The following is a 23,529-nucleotide window of genomic DNA, read 5'->3' on the forward strand; positions in this document are numbered from 1 at the left end:
GGTAGTAAGATCTGTTAGGAGGCTGTTGTAGTAACCTAAGCAAGAAATTATGACAATCTGGACTTAGTCAAAATAAATGATGCTATATCTATACAAGGGAACAGGATACAGCCAGTAAGAGTCTAGCATCTCTATGTTAAAGAAATGATCAGAAAGTAAGAAAGGTGTCTACTCTCTGAGATGGGTTCAATAGATTATGATATTTCTCCAAGAAAAACACTCCAAAGCCTTATATTATACAGCCCCTCAAAGAACACAGTTGGCACATTTGCCCTAGCTAATGCCCCTGCTTGGCAATATACTTCTTTCAGATCTTTATAATTTGTTTATGGAGAAATAAACCAGATCATTAATAACAGAACATGGGTCAGGAACCACATAACATAAATCAATTTATTTCATCAAATGCTTTATAAGTATAAACTTATTTCATACTTGTATAAAATTATTTTAGTTAAAATAAAGTATTTTCAAATAAAAAATAGTTAGACACTATTATTAAACCCATTTTCTTCAGGCACAGAATGGTTAATGACCTTGGCCAAAGTCACACAACCCAGCTGTGATTCTAATCTGCTGCCTGGTTCCAGAACCTGTTCTCCTGTCTCTATGCTCTGCTGCTCTGAGGAGTTGACATGCACTCTCTAACATAAAGTAAGACAACATCTTTTTAAAAAAATATATGTTTTATTCATTTCAGAGAGGAAGGTAGAGAGAGAAAGAGAGATAGAAACATCAATGATGAGAATCATTGATCGGCTGCTTCCTGCATGCCCCCCAGGGATCGAGCCTGCAACCCAGACATGGCCCTTGGCCTGAATCAAACCCAGGACCTTTCAGTTTGCAGGCTGAGGCTGTATCCACTGAGCCAAACTGGCTAAGGCTAAGAAAACATCTTGAAGATTCACCCCCTTTAGAACTATGTGGAGTTAGGAAAGGGATGGAGCTAGAGAGAGATCGAACCCTGAGGAAATAAGAGGCAGAAAAACTCTCTAATTAACCATCTAATTCCCCACATCTACAAATATCTGTTATATTGATTGCTTTTAAGTGTGGGTAGCACTTCCCCCTCTATACAAAAAGCTAAACTTTCCAGTTATTTACAGTCAGTCACCTTGATTCCCTTAGCTTTTTCATCTATAGTGGAAAGAGCTCCAAGTTCACTGAGTTTTCTGAAATTAAAGCATTTTGTAAAGTATTTATTTTGTTAGCACACATTTCAACAGAGCTCTGTCGGCTCCCTGAAGGTGAGAGCTCAGCTATGAATTGCTTCTTCTAATGAAAGAGCGAGTCTGGAAAGTAGGTGGAATGGTGTAGGCAGAATTCAAACTTGAATGTCTCTAAATTGAACCCCCATGCAGCCTGAATGCTAAAACAGTTTAAAAGATCTTCCTTTTAAAATATGTATATCAAAATGAACTGAGAAATTACAAAGGCTAAAATTCCATTAGTTTCTTCTAGCAAGATTTTTTTTTTTTTAATTTGCAATCATATGAAATCTTTAGGTGACAAGGGAAAAGATTCACCAGGAACTTCTACAAGACCCTAATGTTCCCCAAATAGGCCAGTTGGTCCCGGATACTCAATAGTAACAAACAATTCAACAGTCTGTGCACAAACACATGTGTGCTCCTTGGTTTTCAAGCTCTTGCTGATGGTCAACTCTTTCTATATATTCCTGGACCCAGGTCTTCGGCAGCACTAGGGGGCACTATTCAAGGGGACAGACACAAAGCATTTTCCAGGAAAGAGCCAATATTATTGCTAGTTTATTCTCCATAATTTTAGCACTTAATTAAAAATATTTTAATATTTCAGGGAATGTATATTTCCAGTGAAAAGCAATGTTATTTAGCAAAAAAGACACTAATCTTAGCGCTAGAATTTCTTGTCTACTTCTGATTTTTACTATCTGTGTGACCTTAGACAATCTAATTAACCTATCTCCACATCAGTTTATCTCTACAATTTGGACACAGTATTGGTGCACATCACTGGTACACAAAAAAAATTATTTTGACAACTGCCAAACAAATGCACATTTTCATTCTTGCACCCATTCAACAAAGAATACAGAAACCATGCCCTAATCACTGCGATTTGATTTGCAGATGAATAAGGTTCAAGTTTTTCCTTTGTGCCAGTTTCTGTCTTCTTTAGACAAGGCATAAAAAAAATCAGAAGGAGAACCTGAAAGATGAGCACCTGAGACCTCTATTGAACATCATATCAGAGGAGACCTTTGACTTGCTTTTGTACTCCAAAGTCTTAACCATAAAACATAGTGATTAAAAGTTATTATGATTTATATTTTGATATAGTTACTATTTATAAAGGACCTACCTTGTGCCAGGCCTTGTGTGAGGTACTTATGATTTTCCTATAATATTTAATTCTCATATCACCCTTGCAAGGTGAAGGTATTCATTTAACAAATGATTAAATTTAATCTTAGAGGAGTTAAGTAACTTGTCCAAGTCACAGAGCTAGGAAGACATAAAATAGGAATGTAAACCTAGGTCTCTCTATTCTGCTCATAAGACGAAAAATAAAAGAATGAGAATCAACTACCACATGTTTAATAGACATAAAAACACTAATTGCTGAATTCTGATAGTGGGTTTGGAGATGACCACAAGATGCCCTATTTTTAGTCAGTTTTCTGGAAGTAGTATCAATCAGGTGAGTAAATCTGCCTCTATTTAAAGATTTAAACAGAGGAAGATAGGCAATGGACTAACTTGAGGACTGGATAGTTCAAATTCTCTAAGTGTGCCTACATTGCTATAGTAAGGTATACAGGGTGCCTGTGAGAGGTGTAGAGAAAGTAATAGAGAGTTTGGAAGGGCAAGCTTAATTTTAGGATCTGCAATCATGGTGGTCTTCATGAAGGAAGTTCTCTTGGAGCCTTTGAAAGTAGATAGGATTAGTGTTGGTACATTCAGGGAGGAAAATAAAATAGTAGTGATAGTCTAATTAGAAGGGACAGTTCTTTAATTCATTCAACAAATATTTGTTGAGGACCCAGTATGTGCCAGGCACTGTTCTAGGCACTGAGTAGTGAACAGAACAGGAAAAAAATCCCAGACCTCATGAGTTTTCATTTCAGTGGGTAGATGAGACATACCATAAATAAGACAGATATATAAAACATGTAGCATTTTAGGTGGTGGTAAGGAGAAAAATAATATTGGGGAAGGAGATAGGGAGAGTGTGGAAAGAGTGGGGTGGAAACGCATTTTAGGCAGGATATCCAGAGGTGGTCTCACAGAGAGGACGATATTTGAATCAAGACCTGAATTGGGGAGGGAATGCTCTGCAGATGTCTGAGGCAGCGCATTCCAGGTAGAAGGAACAGTAAGAACAAGGGCCTAGAGGCAGAACCACACCTGGGCATATTTGAGGATCAGGGAGGAGATTAGAGTGCCAAGAGAGGAATAATTTAAGTGCAGAGGACCAGGAAGGAGTCAGAAGGGTAAGGGTGAAGCACCATGAGCTAAACTTCTGTATGACTTCTTGGGTCAGTGTAAGGACTTGACTTTTACTTTAATAAGGGAGCCACTGGTAAGTTTGATGAAAGGAGTGTCATGATCTGACATTTTAACAGAAATTTTCTAGCTATTTTGTTGAAAATCGGCTTGAATAGGAGGAGGATGGGCAAAGGTAGAAAAGAGACCGGTTAAAAGACGATTGCTGTAATGCAGGCAGGAAGTGATATATCGTGAAACTGGCAGAGGAAGATCTGTATGAAATAATTTAATTCTGGATGTATTTAGAAAATATATCAAATAAGATTTGAGAAATTAGGAAGGAAAGAGAGGAATCAAAAGTGTCCCCAGTATATTTGACCTAGCACCTAGAGGAATTTCCAGCAGCAGAGGAAAATATGGAAGTATGAATATACTCGGTATAGAGAAGGAAATTGTAAGATTTGACTGGCAGCCTGGGGCCAGTGTCAGGTCTTGAAAAGGAAGCAGGTTTCCTCTTTATATACTTGTCAGGATTAATTATGCTTGTTTTCCTAGTGATCCTCTGTACTAGTACTCAGGGCAACTTAACAGTGTCAGCATTTGGGCCAGCAATCAAGAACAGGTTAATATATCTCTACAGTTTGAAAACTCTTCAAGAACCATGCTTTCTTGAGAGAGTTCCTTTTATCCCACTTAAAGAAAACTTTTCACCAAATGGCAAACCTCTAATGTTCCTTTCACTTTATTACCATGCTCTTCCTCTATGTCTCATTCCTCTGCATTCTTTAGTCACTGGGCCTGGTAGTAAATTCTGCCTCCTATACACTCCTGCCCATAACCATGTCCTCTGCTCTAGACTAGGTCATTTCCAGCTATCACTGGGATTGCTGCCTTGCCTCCTAATGGGTCTTCCTAACTCCACTCCTACAGCCCTTTAAATCTTTCTCCACACTGTAGCCAGATTGGTATTTCTAAAATAGAAATCTGATCAGGTTCCTTCCTAGTTTAATACTAAAAAGGATCTCCATGTTCTTATAATAAAGTACAGCAAACTTAAAGTGGCTTAATCAGTCCTGTCTTCCTCCACTACTTCAGTTCTCCCCGTTCTCCTACCTCCCATTCCATGTTCTGGCCATTTCAATCTTTGCAAAGTTTCCCAAATGCAGTATGCTCTATCTCATCTGTGTACCTTCAGGCATGTTTGGAACACTCTTCCCTTCTACTCTTCATCCAGCTTGATACTCAACCATAATGCTCAGCTTCAGTGAGCTTCTAGGTCTGATGCCCTTCCCGATTCAGTCCTACCTCAGCACTTGTCAAACCAGATGCTCATCTGCCCTCTAGACTCTAAGTAAAGAAGAGCAAGAATCATGTCTCTCATGTTCAACATTATGTCCCCCAGTCTCAGCAAGTTTTGAGCAGTCACTCCATATCTGTTGAATTAATAACCCATATTGAATGTTAATTCTTTTTTATTATTATTGATTTTCTGCAGAGAGGAAGGGAGAGGGATAGAGAGTTAGAAACATTGATGAGAGAGAAACATCGATCAGCTGCCTCCTGCACACCCCCCACTGGGGATGTGCCCGCAACCAAGGTACATGCCCTTGATCAGGATCATACCTGGGACCCTTGAGTCCGCAGGTCGACTCTCTATCCACTGAGCCTAACTAGTTAGGGCTGAATATTAACTCTTTAATGTCACTTTCCAATAGCCTTCATTGGAAGAGATCGCCCCCTCTTTTAGCCTCTATGGATTTTAACTCCACTTATTTATATAACAGATTTAACACCTTATACCTTTCACTTTAGTTATGTAATTTATCTCTATTATTGAACAAGTGCAGAATCCATGTTCAATTCATCTTCGTAGTTTCCCTAGCTCATCTGCCACATAGCTTTATATATACAGACTCCAATAAAAGTTTATTGAATTAATTAATGAATTAATAGATCTTAAATATTATCTAACCTAATAATAGAGAAACATATAAATTGACCGTACCTCCGCTATGCCCACAGCCAATCAGAGTGAGGATGCAAATTAACCCAACAAAGATGGCAGTTAATTTGCATATATACCTGGGTCCCGGGAACCTCCTCAGCACCCAGGTCACTCCCAACTGGCCTTCGGAGGGGCGGGGCGGAGGGGTCCCCCTTCCCAAGCCTAAAGCCTGGGGCAGAGGCTTTAGGCTTGGGAAGGGGCCGAGTCTGTGAATGGAGGTGCAGGGGGGTGGGGGGGAACCCCTTCCCAAGCCTAAAGCCTGGGGAAGAGGCCTTAGGCTTGGGAAGGGGCCGAGCCTGCGATAGGAGGGGCAGAGGGTCCCCTTCCCAAGCCTAAAGCCTGGGGCAGAGGCTTTAGATTTGGGAAGGGGCCGAGCCTGTGATTGGAGGTGCGGGGGGGGGGGGGCGGCGTGGGGGGGAACCCCTTCCCAAGCCTAAAGCCTGGGCGGAGGCTTTAGGCCTGGGGCTGAGCCTTTGGGCTTGGGCAGGGGCCAAGCCTGGGGCCGAGCCTGGGACCAGAGGGACGGGGAAAAAATCAATGGAAACATATCCTCAGGTGAGGATAAAAAGAAAAATAAAGAAAGAAATGTCATATCCTATGAAAGATACATCTTGAAAATGCTTAAAGAAAGTTGTCATTTTTTCATGGTGAAGGGACTGGAGTCCGTGTTGATGAAAATACCTTGGTGGCTGCAGTGACTGGCAGTGGCTGCAGCAGCGGGGTGATGGGGCTGGCGCCTTCCCCTGATCAGCCCGGTCACCTCCCGCAAAGGGAGGCCAGACTGTGGCTTAGGTCTGCTCCCCATGGGGAGTGGGCCTAAGCCATCAGTAGGACATCCCCTGAGGGCTCTCAGTATGTGAGAGGGGGCAGGCTAGGCTGAGGGACCCTTCCCCAGTGCACGAATTTCGTGCACCGGGCCCCTAGTATTTAATAATTTCCAAATAATCTAATTTATTGAGAGCATATGCTTTGAGGTTAGAAGTGGCATATGATGAATCTAAGTAGGTAAGTTGAGGCAAGGTAGTGGAGGTTCTAATTTGCTCAGCTAAGTAAGAAATTAATAGTTTGGGCACTGGAGATTTGTTGAGGTATATGATCACAGCTGAGTTCAGGGAGATTAATCCATCCTTGAGATAACTTTTGTGGTAGATAAGTATAGCATCCTGCATCCATTCCCAGAGTTGGGTGAAGGGGTAAGTGAACCTTGGTACTATTAGGGATTCAGGTCCTTTGGGATTGTGAGGAGGGAACAAAACACATACAGGAAGTAGAAGACAATTACTAGGCATAGTATGTTGGCTCTTGGGTCATAGTTTTACCTCTGGTTCTAGCTATAATATCACTCCACTGCATTCTCTAATTATTCAAAATTATTCAGAGTCTTAGATGTGGTTATAGTAGAATTAAATCTCAAAGTTAATTCCTAATTTGTTTCCCAACAGGTTCTCTGACTCTGAGAACACATCACGTTCAAGATTCCAAAATGGGATTTGTGATCAATGCGATCTACTCCATGGCCTATGGCCTTCACAATATGCAGATGTCCCTCTGCCCAGGCTACGCGGGCCTCTGTGATGCAATGAAGCCCATCGATGGACAGAAACTTTTGGACTCCCTGATGAAAACCAATTTTACTGGGGTTTCCGGAGATATGATCTTATTCGATGAGAATGGAGACTCTCCAGGAAGGTATTGTCACAATTCCCCTCTAGACAATAGATCCTGAACAACAGCCATCTCTTGATCCTGAGGTGCCTTTTTATCTCTTTGGTGGTTATCCAGGCATCCGGGTCATGTTTGACTAGCTCTGACATCACAAAGTGAGAAGAGACAGAGAGGGAAAGCCCTATTTCCTGTGGCCAGGAAAACATATTGATGCTGATGTGCAAAACATGGCCTTGGAATCATCCCCATATTTCAGAGATGTAAACATAGAAGCAGGGGCCTCACGTTATCATAGATAATCAAAAGCAAGTTCTGTTTGCCATGCTATTCCCTGTATTCTGATCTCTTCTTAGGTCATGAAGCTATTCTGAAACAGGAAAAATTCAATCTGGTATTCCAGAAATAGGCATGAGGCACTGTTATATTGTTTGCTGTACCTACAGAGAGTTACAAGTCATATTTTATTTTCTTATCCTCCAACTGGAGCACTTTCTCCCTTCTCAAGGACTAAATTGCCTTTTTCTCTGAAATTTCACCTTCCATTACTTATAGAGAGGAGCCTGAAAATATGAACTTACACATAATTATAGGTCAGCCTCCAGGGAAAGTCCTGAAGTACCTAGAACTTATCAGAATTCACATCTATTTCATACTCCAAATTCTTAAGTGACTCTTCACATGGAACGTTTAATCCATGAGAGACCGTGTCATTGAAATGATATTCTGGGTTGTAGCAAGGCTGGGTCTTCACTCCGCCTTGCTGCAGAACAATTGGGGTCCTTTGGTCTCCCTCTGTTAAATTCCAAGTACTCTTCCAGTAGCAGATTATGTTTGACAGCTGCGCTTGCAGGGGGTGACCTTACAGAGTGTTTGCAGTTGACCGTGCCAAAAGGTTTCAAGAGTCTCTCCAGGACTCAGGTGCCTACACCTTGGTTTAGCTTGGTCCATATTCCCGAGGTAAGCTGGAGCTTGTCTCTGATGCAGCCCTTACCATTTCATCAACTGGACTTCTCAGTTACAGCTCGTGTCAAGTCATGCAGCCAAGAGGAAAGCTGGGTATTTTCTCTGTTCTAGAGATGTGAAAACGATTGCTCCAGGCAGGGTGTTGGCTAAGATTAGCTGACTTTTCATATGTGGTTTTCTAATTTTTGGCTATTCAGTTTATCCATTACAGGGCGTGAAGGGTGCAGAGTGGGAGGGAGAGATACAAGCATTTACCCAGGGTCAAAACTGGCTCGGTTGTAATGCTTCTTGGGGCAGGTGGACCAATGAGCTCAATCTTTGGGCTTAGGTCAAGGCCTGTGCTCTAGTATCTACACATGGATTTATCAGTCCTGTATATATCCTCACAGTACTGACATCAGCTTGGGACTTGTTCACAGATGTTGTGATTACAGCTTCACCATTCAGTTTTCATTTCATATGTCCAAGCCAATTCCACAAGCCAGATAGTGAATAAATGGCTCAGTTCTATTCCAATGGGAAATCTTAATGAGTCACTGTCTCATATATAATCCTCCAAATATGCTAAAATGAGATACATTTCCGATGCTGGTTCTTAACCTTTTTTTTTTTTTTTTGAGCATGAATCTTTTTAAGACTCAGATAAAATTTGTAAATATTCTCTTAATAACAGTATACATAACATTTTACAATTTCTGGGAATTCACAGTTGTCTAGAGATTTCCCATGCATTACTAAGGATGGGTATTATATTAACTCATTAATGAAGGCATGAGCCAGACTTAGGAAAAGGTGGTTTGCAACTTTTTGTTTTTCCAACGAATCCAGTTATATTTACAAAATAACTAAAACTAACATTTTTGAGTGTGCGTTCTGGGTCAAACACTAAGCTAAATCCTCTACATTTGAATCCTATGGGATAAGTAATATTATTATTCTCTTTCCAGATTAAGGCTTACAAACTGAGGCTCACAAAGGTTAAATGACTCGTCCAAAGACACAGTCTAATAAATGGTAGTCAATATTCTTACTCAGCCTGCTGGGCTTCAACTCCTAACCATATACAACATCCTGCCAATTAACCAGGATCACAATAAAAAAGCCATTATTTTCTGAGAAATGTATTTGAAGGCATTATGTTGTTAGTTCTGCGGATTAAAAGTTACAGCTTTGCTAGATCAAAGGCATTCCAAACCAGAGGAGCCTGGGGTGGTCAAGTGTTTCCTTAAAATGCCAGAGTCCCAAAGCCAGAGCCTAAACAGAGGAAGTGGGGAGAGGCAGCAGCTCACTCAGGCACCCACACTTGAGGATCATTGAAGAGTAAACTAGAATCATTGCTTTTAAACCTCACATCTAATTAGCGCCCTATCAGTTCACAATTTTTTAATGAAAACCTTGGTGCCAGGTGTGTTACAGAATTCAAAATGTTTGAATGTACAAAAGGTTATACAGTCCCCTAATGCCCCTGGCATGCTGTGGAGCAGCACTTCTTTATCAACACATTAATATTTCTGCAGCAAAACATGAATATTCACATGAAGTGTGATAAATAGACTGACTATAAGTAGCCTCATGACAGTGTGGGCCAGGTTCCGTCACTAGGTAAGTTCAGATAGGCTTCTGTTGTACTGCCAAGTGAGTTATAAAAGTTAAAAAAAAAAAAAAAAAAGCTGTGGTTTTCAGAGCTCTAAGGAATTCAGAATTATAGATAAGAAATGTGGACCTTTACTATTTACTATCAACAGTATAGATTACAGGTCAGCAAACTATTGTCTGCAGGTCAATTAGAGTCTGCTGTCTTTATAAATAAGATTTTATCGGAACACATTTGCACTCATTTGTTTACTAGTAGATACTGTTTTGTGGCTGCTTTCACATGACACTAGCAATGTAGAGAAATTCCACAAACCAGAGACAGTTTCGCATAGCCTAAAGTATTTACTGTCTGCCCTTTACAACAAAAGTTTTCCAACCTCTGGTATAGTCAATTAGTAACGGGAAAATTAGATTATACAAACCTTAGACATAATTATCAAATAAGAATTTACCTAAGATTGTTTTCATTGTCTTTATATTACATTTGAAATGGTTATGTGTATGTGTATGTGTGTGTATGTGTGTGTGTGTGTGTGTGTGTGTGTGTGTATATATATTTGAAAGGTTTTCATTGTTAGTTACCATTAAAGTTTTTGGTCAAACCAATTCTGTGGTCTCTCTTTAATCTGTGATTATACCACCCCAAATGCATAGGTCATTATAATTGCTTTGTTGTAGGGACCAGTGTTTGGAGATCCCATTACGTTGACTAACAGAATATTTATCACATTTTTAAGAATTAAACTTTTTTTAGACCTGGCTGGTTTGGGTCAGTGGTTAGAGTGTCAGACCACAGATTGAAGAGTCATGGGTTCAATTCTTGGTCAAGGGCACATACCTCAGTTACATGTTCTATCCCTGACCAGGTCGGGGAGCATGCAGGAGGCAACCAATCATTTTTTTTTTTTCTTTCTCTCTCTTTCTCTCTCCCCTTCCTCCCTCTCTTCCACCCTCTCTCTAAAAAATCAATGGAAAAATATCCTCTGGTGAGTATTTAAAACAAACAAACAAACTTTTTTTTTTTAATTACCTTGGCATCAGAATTATAGACTGAGAGGACCCTAGAAGCCATGTAAATCCCATACTTTCTACAATGCCCTCCACCAAATGATGTTTCAATTCCTCTGAAAACAATCTTGCTTCAGCCCATTGGGTAAGGAGAACCTCACTATTTCTGAGGAAACCTGCTTTAATTTGCAGAAAGTTATAATCACTCAGATAGTTATTTCTGTAACTGAGCCCTGTCTTCCTTTAGTTTCTGTTTATACTTTAATGGAACACATTTTTTCCTTTTGGTTAAAATGTATTTTAGATCTTTTAGCCATGTATACAATTAATATTTTAAAATCTTCGGGATATTTCAACTTGAAATTATGGCCAGTTAAAGAAGTGGCAAAATTTTTTCATGTTTATTTTTTGAAAACTAAATCCTTTCACTTTTCACTAATTCTCCTATAGAAAACAAAATAGGCATGGATATAGCAATAAGAGCCTTAAAATGTAGAGTAGTTCAGATTTCTGCAATATTTAAACAATGGGAAATTAATTTCTTAGCGCTATTGAATAGATTTTGATAATGGAGCCTAAAGGCTGAGGTTAGGTCTTGGCTCGGCCGCTGGCATGTTCTGCAATCAGGTCATCTTCACTACCTAACCAAGTTTCAGTTCCACTAGCTGTGGAATTAACAGTTTGGTAGAATTGGATTGATGGCTTATTTGGGGGTGAATAATGAAACCCACTTATCTGTTCAAATCAATAGCAGCAAAGAGAGAAGCCTCCTGGCACCTACATTTCTTTCCTCCTCCCAGCCTGGAATGTTCAAAAGTTACTTGCTCACAGAGTCACCTTTTGAAGAGCTAGAAGCCCAATATATTTGAAGTAGCCAATGACATCATATATATGAGTCCTTTTTACCTATATTCTGTGTTCTAATATCTCAACTTAGTAGCCATGGGGTAATTGGCAGAGTGGAAAGATGTAGGACTCAGTTTTGTATCCTATAAATTGGTGCTTTTTGTTTTAGAAATGGAATTTAGACACCTACTCAAAATTGTTACCAACTGTGAATAAAACACTGTAGAATTATCTTTTGGCCACTGAATAGCCAATAAAACTTAAGAATGAGTTAACGTTCTGAAAAAGATAACTACAGTAAATAATGTGATTGGAAATGAAAACAGAATGGTGTCATTTTACAATGTATGTCCAAACAGATTGATGTCAGATTTGTTCTTAGCATCTATGTGCTGAGCATTGGTCTGAATATGACAGTCTGGCAACCTGAACCCCAAAGCAAGAAAGTTTTCCATCCATGTCAACTTCCAGATAACTAAATATGCTGAGCATGGAAGGTTGCAGGAGGCATTCATAAGAGCCCATCTGCTAATCCTATAAGTCCTGGGAGGGAATATCAGAGGGTACTATGTGAGGGCACTGTGCATCTAAGACATACCTACAGGTATTTCTACAGGAACTGACACAGTGATTGTACTACTCATCCAAGGTACCCAGATTGGAAAAGCATTTCAGAAATGATTCTCCTAATATTAAAAAAAAATCACCTAAACACATCAATTTTCCCTCTTTACATCGCTGTCCCAATGCTCAAAATAAGAATAACAGCTAATAGAGACTGAGAACTCACAGGGTGCTAGTATATCCAGGGGTTTTTACATTACATAAGGTGCTTTAGAAGCTATTTTCAGACTTATTTTAAATATCACTGCAGGTGTCTTTATAGAATGACTTTTGCCATTGATAAAGGATAAAATAAGAAAGGAAAATCAGGGCCTCTCCAAATTACCCCCACATTCCCTATAGCTGAAGATTAAAGATTTAACAAATTTCTCACTTGGTTAGAAAAAGAAATTTTTATTTTATTTGAGTAGAGATGAAAACCTTTCTATCTTTTTTAGAAGTCTAAGAGCAGTGCTTGTTTAAACTTCTTGAAGTTATTTCAAAACTTGTCTTTCATCCTGCTAAGGTCAGGTCACCTTCTAACATGGGATTACTTTCTATTTCAGGTGTATGCTTGAATTTAAAAAAATAAATAAAGTCTCTGAAGACAAAGTGAAACAGAGGTTTTGTTGTTGTTAGTCTTAGTGTACTGTCATGGAAAATTCCAGTATCACTAATTTTTTACAGTGTTTGGGAATGAAATCTTTCGATTTTTCATGGCTGAGATTTTATATTGTTAGATGAATAATTATTATATTCTCATTTCTAAGGTATGAAATAATGAACTTCAAGGAAATGGGAAAAGATTATTTTGATTATATCAATGTTGGAAGCTGGGACAATGGAGAATTAAAAATGGATGATGATGAGGTATGGTCTAAGAAAAACACCATCATCAGATCCGTGTGCAGTGAACCATGTGAGAAAGGCCAGATAAAGGTAAAATGGAGTCCATGTTTCTTTAATTGTTGTTATAAATTCAGAAGTGTTCATTATCTTTGGCTGTTGTTTAAAATTTTAGATACTTGTTTTTTATATTATAAGCTTTTAATGTCAGAAATTGTATTTTTTACTTTTTGCTCATTGATTCCTCATGATATCTAGTATGACCCACTATAGGCTTAATACTTGGACTCATTGAACCAACTGATGAGTTATGCTTGCCTGCACCCTTTCTACTCATGTAAGCCTTTAAAAACATACTTCCTGGAAATAAATAGTTCACAGTTGGAAATTACATTAATTGGTAATTATCTTAACAAACATTTATAAACTCCTACTAATGTAATAGTGTATATCAGTGGTGAAAAAGTAAGTTAGACACCTTTACTGTCAGAAGAGTTATAATTTAGATGAGGAAAAACATCATGGGCACAGATAACTAACATTATATAAAATGGGATGACTTTATTAAGAAAGAAAAAAGGGGAGTTATATAAGTTCTTACAAAGTAAAGGGAGAAATTTCTTCTGAATAAAATGTCAAACATTGCACCATGAACAATCAATATGATTTCAGAGAGAGAAGAGGGGAAATAATACTTACTGTTTCAGTAAAGAGATACTAATAGGAAAGGTATAAAAGTGATCAACTATTCTGAAATAACATTGAATAATCTAGGATATATTGCTTTAAATATTTATTATGAAACATAAAGTTGAAATGCTAGATTGAATCCATATATATGGAGAATTTTAAATGTCATACTAAATAGGTTGAACTTATTAACCAGGAGTCTGATATTAATTATGACCAAGATGTTGACATATGCAGGGCTATAGTAGGTGAAGATTCAAGAGTAGAGTTCTGAAACATAAATAATGAAAGAAGAGACAAGTTGGAAGTATACTGTGGTGATGAGGGTCCTGAATTGTGGAAGAAACAGAATAGAAAGGGAGCAAGGGAGATGCTTGATATGAAAATTACAGAGGTAGACTCAACCAGCCCTGGCTACCAATTGGATAGGAGAAGAGAAAGAAGTTTGAGCCAATTGTGATTTCGACTCTTAGTAACTAGAAAGTACCATTGTCAGGAACAGAAAAAAATGAAAATAGTTTTAAAGAAAAGACAATGGGTTAATTTGGGGTTTGTTGGTTTTGAGATATCTAATCAGTGGTAGAAAATATTGGTCTATAACAATGAGAAATAAGGCTGAATATACAGACTTGGGAACTGAACAGAGCTAAAGTTGAAACTGATTGAGTAGATAAGATTGCTGCACCTGAAAGTACAGAGAGAACATAAATGTGCACCAAAATAGAGAACTTGAAGAAGCTGCAGGAAGAAAAGGTATTCCTGGCTGGTATGGTTCAGTTAGGATGTCAACCCAAATGCCAAAAGATCAAGGGCTTGATTACTGGTCAGTGCACATGCCCAGGTTGTGGGTTCAATCCCCAGTTTGGGTGCTTGAGGGAGGCAATCAATCAACATTTCTGTCTCATGTCCATGTTTCTCTCTCCCCCTCTTCCTTTCTCTGTCTCTCAAAAAAACATATCCTCAGGTGAGGCATGTGAGGATTAAAAAGAAGAAGAAGAAAAGGTGGAGGGTGAGCAGCAGCAGGGTCAGGGACAGATAGAGAACCAGAGAGCACGGTGGCATGTAAGACAGTGTTCAATCTAAGCAAGATGTCAAGGAAGAGAAGGACTGAAGGAAAGACATGAGAATTGGGGTTAGCCCTTCACTTGGATCCTTCTGGAAACAGAAGACTACCAGATTGAATAGAATAGAATAGAATAACTGAGCAACACAAAATGTATGGTGAAAAGCAGGTAAGGGAATAGTCTGGCAGTTTGAGAACAATAAAAAGCTACTTTTATACTAAACTAGAGGCCCAGTAAATGAAATTAATGCACTGGCGGGGGGGGGGGCGGTAGTCCCTCAGCCCAGCTTGTGCCTTCTTGCAGTCCGGGAGCCCTTGGGAGATGTATGAAGACTGGAAGCCCTGGGGGGTTGTACGACTGACGGCTTAGGCCCACGGGGAGTGGGCCTAAGCCATCAGTCGTACATCCTTAGCGCTGCTGCAGAGGCGAGAGAGGCTCCTGCCACTGCTGCTGTGCCCACCAGCCGTTAGTTGGGCTCAGGGCTTCTGGCTGAGTGGCAGTCCCCTGTGGGAGCGCACTGACCACCAGGGGGCAGTTCCTGCATTGAGAGTCTGCCCCCGGGTAGTCAGTGTGCATCATAGAGACTGATCGTTCCACCATTTGGTCTATTTGCATATTACCCTTTTATTATATCGGATAAGGTCTGGCTACACAGGAAATAATTCAGTGAATAGAGGAGGATAAAGGTATAATAAAAATTAAATGGGGCTTATTTGTTGGAATACAATGTCCTAGGGGAAGAAAAAAATCAATTATCAGTATACAATGCCTAGGGTGCTCCAGACATTGTATATACCTAAAGCAGCTGTCTTGCTCTTTTCAATTGACCACATCTTCACTCTGTTTAGAAGACATTTGAGGTATTCATTCATTGAATATTTCAGTATCAAGTATAAGGTCTTCAAAAGGTCATCATGAAGATTTAGTAAGCATAAGATCAGAAGGAAGAATGACAAGATAAGTGAAGATAAATATAAATTTATTAATGTCTGCTAAATAGCTCAATGACTTATACAGTATATGAAAATTTCCTCGTGTTTTGTTATGGTATACGAGGGTTGGTCAGCTATGACCCACAGGCCAAATCTGACTTCCTGCCTGTTTTTGTAAATAAAGTTTTATTGAAATACAGTAATGTTCACTTCTTTATATATTGTTTATGACTGCTTTCACATTTGCTATTGTAAATAGAGTTGCATAGCTGGCTTTCAATAGTGACTGTATGGCCTACAAAGCCTAAACCATTTACTCTCTGGTCCTTTGCAGAAAGTTTGCTAACCTATAACATGAAATGATAGTCTGCATCTTGGCCAATCATCTTTCAGTTAAACACTTCATGTGAAATTCTTTATGGATTCATTCAGAATATCGATTATTTACAATTTCCGGTTCTTGTAGAAATATTATGCTGTGTAAATTACTTCTTGGACATTGTTTTCACCCTTCATAGCAATACAGTTTGAACATTTAACTTCCAAATACTGAATGGCTGATTTGAGAGATTTCTATATACTATGCATTGATCTACACCTTTTTATATAGAGGACTAGAGAGCACCCACAGATTTGGTATCTTCCGGGAGTCTTGGAAACATTGCACTGCAGATACCAAGAGACAACTTAAGTTTCTGTGGAGTCAAAAATTATAAGTGGTTTTCAGACTGTGCAGGGTGAGGGGAGACGGGGTTTGGCACCCCCAGCCCTTGCATTGTTCAAGGATTAACTGCATATACTTTTCTACCCCATTCTACTAGGATTAACTTACATAGTGGAAGAATTTGATTCCCTATTGTAATATTTTAAATACTAGTTAATTTGTAATAATTTTTATGTAGTCTTTTTAATCCCAAGTTCTACTTTCCTAACCAGATCTTATTTTCACTCTGCTGAATATAAAATTGACAACATTTTCTTAATATGTTTTAAGGTTGTCACTTAGCAACTTCATTAATGATATCAACATCTCATGGCATTGTTCAGATTTACTAACTTAGTTGAGTCCATGAAAGGACATTAGTTTAGCAAAGGTTCAAATATGTTAAATATTGTTATTCAGAAAGAAAGCAGCACTACTTCCAGGATGTTCAAAAAGAATGGGAATTACTATGAAAGAGAATTGTCACCATCTCTTGTATTCAAAATGAATGTGAACAGAACATATATAACAAGTGAAATAAAGTAAAACAAATCAGTTTTAAATGATCAGAAGAAGACATATTACTTTTCACCACTGATTCAAAATAAGATTGTAATATTTGAATTAATCTTGGAGAAGGGCATAAACTTATTCTGGTTAAAAAAAATGAAATTCACAAACCAGTATAAATTGAACCACAAGAAGTCAGCATATTTCTAGAAGGAAAATGCTAAGAAAGAGAATTATTCAGTATTTGAAATGTGTCTGATTGCATTACTAGTACTTGTCCAATGATAGTTTTATCATTTTTTACCAGTGTGGTTGAAATTACCCCAAAAATGAAATTAATTTCTCTGTATGAATATTTATATGCATACTACTAGTAAAACCATTAACATTTTTAGCATTCTACAGTTTACAAATCACTGTGGTATTTTTTAATCCTTAAATTCCTTTATTGGAACAAGATTCCTGAGTGTATTTTAGTGCTTGAGAGACAAGTGCACAAATAACATACTATCCATCTAGGCAGATTTTCATTACACTTTGCCTGATGGTGAAATAGTCCCATTTATAAAGCTCTGCATATCAAAGGGCTTTGAATTTGACCAGGCTGTCCATGAATTGATCTCTGGAAAAGTTAAGTGGCATTTCGTTTTAGCTACTGTATTTTACAACATTAAAAAGAAATCCTCAGGAAACCCTATAAAGTTAGGTGTATTTTAAAAGCAATGGTATTCGTTTGAAGAAATAGGATCAGCTGGAGGATGCAAAACTAGTTAGTGGGTATAAATAAGACTAGAGCCATGGTACCTCTTGATTCCCAGGCCAGTACTCTTGCCTCTACGTCTTCCAAAATATCATGAACTCAATCTTTATATAGACCAAAAAGGTTCAGTGTTTAAGAGCATGAGTTTTGAAGTCCAACAGCCACTGTTTGATTCTTCATTTACCCATATATGCTGTATGAGCTCACTGTGCCTCCATTTTCTCCCTGGGGGGGGGGGGGTGGAAATATGAGTAAAATAAAACGAGCTTTGTGATACAAAGATAACAGCATATGGGATTCACTAAACAGCCAGAAAATAGTCAATATCATTAGAGAGAATACTTTAGCTTGATTAAACAGGTCTAGTTAGCAATTTTGCCTCACTTCTCTGGTTATTTTAAGGAAAGGACATTTTAACCCTTTTCGTCATCATTCCCTACTTCAAGCATGTCAAACTCATGGCCTGCGGACTGCATGCCTCGTTTATTTGGCCCTTGTTAGCCTTTGAGTTTGACATGCTTGCCCTACTACTTGTATCATTGCAGTGTAAAGAGCCAGCACAAGGATGCTACAAAATAAGAGGTGCCACCTTACAACTGCATTTGGCTATAAATATCTAGACATTGTTATTAGCAAAGATCCTTAATAGAGTCAGCAACTAAGACAAGAAATAGAGTGTAATCATTGCTGTGTCTGGTTATTGCTGGTTATTAATCACAGTTTTAATTATTTATAGGAATGTTTAATGAATGCTATCTCTATTCCACAGAGGTTATTCATGAACCAGGAGTGGGGTGGGAAAAGGCATCCATTTCTAAAAAAATAACATCTGAGATGCTTTCAAATGTCAAATTATTTTAATTCTTTTCTATTGCCTTAAAAAGAATCAAGTAGATAAAGAGGTATATAATAGTCTCAGTGACCTTATCCATATCTACCTTCATCCCAATCAAATGAAAGCTACTAGAATAAGCAGGAATGGCTGAATTATTGAACCAGATTTTTAATAGAAATGGATACCAAGTTATGAGCTCCCCAAAAAGGTTCAAATTCTCCCTCTTCATTCAATACAAATTCCTAATTATTTTTTAACAACATGGATAGATTTTTTTTTAACTTTAGCAGATGTACAATGTTTTTTGCTAAAATTTTCAGCTATTGGAAGGAAGCCACGGTAACTATAGAGAGCAAAAGTTCTTAATTGGAGGGAAAGAGAGGCACTGCCTCAGGAAAATTCAGTTACATACACATATATAAAGATGTATGTGTATTTATATGTGAGCAAAACAGAGGCACTTAATTAAATACAGGTATCTAAAGCTAATTATCCAAAGACTTGCATTTAATTTAATTCTTGACCCTATCACCAACAATTTTATGATACTGAACTAGTTACTTAGCCTGTTTCTTTAATTATTTAATGAGAACATTAATACTTATACTGCCCATCTGGTAACATTTGAAATAATTTATGTAAAAACCCTTTCTGCTTTGCAAAGCAATACCTTTGAATAAAAAAAATTGCTGGATTTTTATCTATGCAAAGAAATAATCAGAATTTTAAATATTTGCCTTAGGTGATCCGGAAGGGAGAAGTCAGCTGTTGTTGGACCTGTACACCATGTAAAGAGAATGAGTATGTCTCTGATGAGTACACCTGCAAGGCGTGCCAACTGGGATCCTGGCCCACCGATGACCTTACAGGTACATGTATCACATGTATCACAATGTCAGCATAGGTACAGCTCTCTCTTATTAAAACACACACACACACAAACACACAAAAAAAAAAAAAAAAAAAAAAAACACCTGAAGAAGACACAAACATGGGAGGAGGGAGTCACATCAACAAGCATTTTTCATCTTGGTGGCCTTGGTTTACGTCACAAAGAATTTCCTTCAGAACAGAAGCCTCCCCAACACCTGGCTAATTGTGAAAATCTATAGATCTTACAGAGAGGTTGGCTTATATTCCCACCCTTCCCACCAAACTAGATCAGAATCCCCAGGTTTTCATGCCATCCCGAGGATATTACCAGAAATTTCTATGCAGGGCCCTAGGTTACTGTCATTTGAGGTGGAAAGAGAGAGCTATTGGCCAGGAAGAAACTAAGATATGTCATGACATACCCAAGAGTAAAAAGGTTACACAGAATTGGGTAGATATTGATCTAAAAATCTAAAACTCTTTGTTTCTCTTAGTGATTTTCCTTAATCTAAAGCAGGTACTTCCAACTAATGAGTTTTTAAATACTCTCAGTACAAGGCATGACTGATGTCTGATTGTTCCTTGTTTAGTTCTTTAGGGGGTGGAGTAGGTGGTGTTTGTTTTGTGTTCTTTTGGTTTGGGTTTATTTTCTGCAAAAGATGTTAAGGAATGTGTCATTGTGTTCTAAACATTATATTTTATAGATATTTCTAATTTTTACAATATAAAAACAGCATACGATAGCTTTCCTATTTCCTTACAATTTATTCAATGTATATTATATGCCTCACTAAAATAAAGATACAACCTCTATCTTCATTTAAAGAGGGATGCAAAAAGATAAAAATATGATTCCAGTTAATTAACATAGATTTGTGTAAATAGGAGTATGAGGAGTGGTCCTATGAGACTAAGTTTTCCAAGAAAACAGAGGAAAAAAATTTTGATGCTTCATTTATGCTGGGAAAATATTTTTTAAAATCTAAACTATAAAATGGGACTGTTGAAGTGGTCATAGATATAGCTTAATTTTATAATTTTCATCCACAACCCTTATTAAAAGCTATATAGATTGTGGTACAGACAAAGTAAATTATTATCTACTTGAATACTTTAAAAAAAAATCTCGAGAAGAGGGCCCACCAGTGCTATGTCAGGTCATCAAATGGTTTTAAAATTAAAATGGATTTAGCACAGCTTTAGGCTAGAAGATTATAGCATCCTCAGTGTTAATCCCCATCCCTCACAGGACAAGAAACTATTCCTGGTAGTTGTATTAGCTTATTCCAAAAGCCTGGTTCTAAAAGTCCTGTGATCCTGGGTCTTTTGAGACCAACTCACATTAAAGCTTTGTTTTTAGTGATTGGTGTTTATACAGAAAACTTTCCCTTTCTTAAAAAAATAAAAAAAATATGATTTAATGTAATATCCAAGTACCTTGTGTTAGCATTTGAATCCTATTTTTACTATTAGACAATGAGCTTTTTGATACTCTTTTTTAAAAATATATTTTATTGATTTTTTTTACAGAGAGGAAGGGAGAGGGATAGAGAGTTAGAAACATTGATGAGAGAGAAAAATCAATCTGCTGCCTCCTGCATACCCCCTACTGGGGATGTGCCTGCAACCGAGGAACATGCCCTTGACTGCAATCGAATGTGGGACCCTTCAATCCACAGGCCAATGCTCTATCCACTGAGCCAAACCAGTCAGGGCCTGATACTCTTTTACATTTTGGTATCCCCAAAACCAACTCAGTGCTGAGCACATAGCCTTCAATAAATTTAGTTGAATAGATGAACTATAGCCCACTTGCATACACACACAGTAACATGTCAGAAAGAAAAATGAACATGATTGGTTTTTATGGGAGGGAAGTGAGGAGCAATATTGCGGTCTTTACTTTTCTACTATTTCTTTACTTTTTTCAAATTTCTAATTTCAATATGTATTGTCATTAAATTGAACAACTATCTTGCAGATTTAACTATCTGCATGGTTAAGCACCTTGAAAATGAATATAATATTTCTTGTCCTATATTTTGTAAAACTATTCGGCTGACAATGGACATGGTCTGCTTCCATATTCATTCAGCAGAAAAATATTTAATCTTCTTATTTGCATTATAAAATACATGGTAGAGAAACTGAGGTTGAAAACCAGATGTGGTTCTTATATATATTACCATCTTATTAGAAAAGAAAAATTAATTTCCCCCTCTCTTGCTCTCTCTGTCACACACAGAGACACACATAAACACACACACATATAGAAAATTGTGTTAAGTAATATAAAGTAAAAGAACAAGATTTTTTAAATGAAAATATTAGGAAAGACATAATTTAAATGTGTGGCTATAAAAGATCTCTCTGAAGGAGTGAAAATTAACTGAGACTTAAATGTTAAATAGAAATAGCTAGCAAAAAGAATCAAGAAAAGAGCCTTTCTGGCTAAGGAAGAAGCACAAGTGAAGGTCTATATATGGGGAAGCAAACAGGAAAATGGTGTCAGAGGAGATCAGAAAGGCCTCAGGAGCTAGGCCAGATAGAGCCTTGTAGAGCATGCCCAGGATATAAGTATTTATTATTAAACTAGAGGCCCGTTGCACGAAGAGATTCGTGCAAGAGGCCTTCCTTCCCTTGGCTTCCAGCACCAGTTTTCCTCTGGCACCCGGGACCCAGGCCTTCGCTCCAACCAAAGTTTGCCTTCTTCATCTTTGCTGCAGACTCAGGCCGGAGTCTGCAGTCTTGTCTTCGCTGCGGCACTCTGCTCCTGTAGATCCCTTCGCCACCCGCCTCCCCCGGCCCCATCCTCCCTCTCATAGCAGGCGTCCTGCCCCGCCCGGCCACTCCGAGCCTGGAGCAGCTGGGCGGCTGCCATCTTTGGCCTTCTAATTTGCATACTCACTCTGATTGGCTGTGGGCATAGCAGAGGTACGGTCAATTTACATGTTTGTTTATTATTAGGTAAGATACAAAGAGAAACACATGATTGTATGTATACCTTTAAAATATCATTCTAATTTCCATGAGGGAGAATAGTTTGGAGAGGGATAGAAAGTGGAATCAGGGAGACCAGTTGGGTGATTTCCGCAGGTTGGCACTGTAGGCAAGATTTCTTAGTGTCCTTGCCTGAACTGTGCATTGGAAAATTTGAAATAGACTTTGGAGTAGAATCAAGAGGATATACAGATGAATTGGCTGGAGTAAATATTAAGTAAGGCTACCAAATAATCTGCCTTGAAGGCTGGAGAAATAAATGCATTCTTTCATAAAAATAAATATTTTTATTTTAAGCAAGATCACTTTGAGATATCTTTGAGATTTTCAAGTGTGAATTAATTAATTTAACAAATTAAGGCCTTACAGTCTGTTCCAGAAAATGTAATAGGAACTGGAAATATAAAACATAAAATACAGACTACATTTCCAAAAAACTTATAATCTAGTGGGAGAAAAGCATGTACACTGGTAATCTATATATATGTACATATGTAAAGCCCTAATATGCAAATAGACCAGACAGTGGAACAACCGAACAATTGGTCACTATCACATGCACTGACCACCAGGGGCACGTGCAGAACATGGCAGGCATTGGCGGCAGGTGGCAGAGCGTGGAACATGGCGGGCATCAGCTGCGGCGGGATGGTGGAGCAGGTGAGCAGGGGCACCAGACCTAGGTGGGTCGCTGGTCACTGTCATCAGGGCGAGCCTCTGGTGGTTACTGAAATTCGTGCTGCGGTCCCACCCGGTGCTCGCACCTGCTGCTGGCACTGGCCCTACTCACACCACTGCTGGCGCTGGCCCCAATCGCTCCACGCCATCAGCAGGTGCGAGTGGGGCTCCCGCCGTCAGCACATGGGAGTGTGGCAGCAGGAGTGGGGCTGCTGGCAGACAGGGGACCAGGGCTGTGGCAGGAGGGGTCAGGCAGGGGCATGGAGGATAGACCAAGATCCACCCCTGTGCCCACCACAGCCTCGTGGACCACAGTTCCTTTCAAGGTGCACAAATTCGTGCACTGGGCCCTACTATAGTATATTAAAGGCTATAGGTAAAATAAATAAAGTGGTATGGAAAAATAGAGGAGGACCTACCTAACCCTGAAGAATTTGGGAAAGTTTACTCTTGAGGTATAATCTTAGAGCTCACTTAATACA

At 38.6% G+C, this 23,529-nt stretch overlaps 1 protein-coding gene across 5 annotated transcripts in view; it reads left to right on the top strand.

Annotated features, from left to right (window-relative positions):
- The window catches only part of GRM5 (glutamate metabotropic receptor 5), a 417,372-nt gene that overhangs the window by 323,789 nt on the left and 70,054 nt on the right, over positions 1-23,529 (top strand). For all 5 annotated transcript variants that reach the window (XM_054725511.1, XM_054725512.1, XM_054725513.1 and 2 more), the window contains exons 4-6: positions 6,918-7,164; positions 12,927-13,095; positions 19,239-19,365. In XM_054725511.1, coding sequence (XP_054581486.1) covers positions 6,918-7,164; positions 12,927-13,095; positions 19,239-19,365 — 543 coding nt within the window. The remainder of the gene's footprint in view (positions 1-6,917; positions 7,165-12,926; positions 13,096-19,238; positions 19,366-23,529) is intronic.

Source organism: Eptesicus fuscus, chromosome 13 (assembly GCF_027574615.1).
Source record: "Eptesicus fuscus isolate TK198812 chromosome 13, DD_ASM_mEF_20220401, whole genome shotgun sequence".
In the NCBI taxonomy this organism is placed as follows: Eukaryota; Metazoa; Chordata; class Mammalia; order Chiroptera; family Vespertilionidae; genus Eptesicus; species Eptesicus fuscus.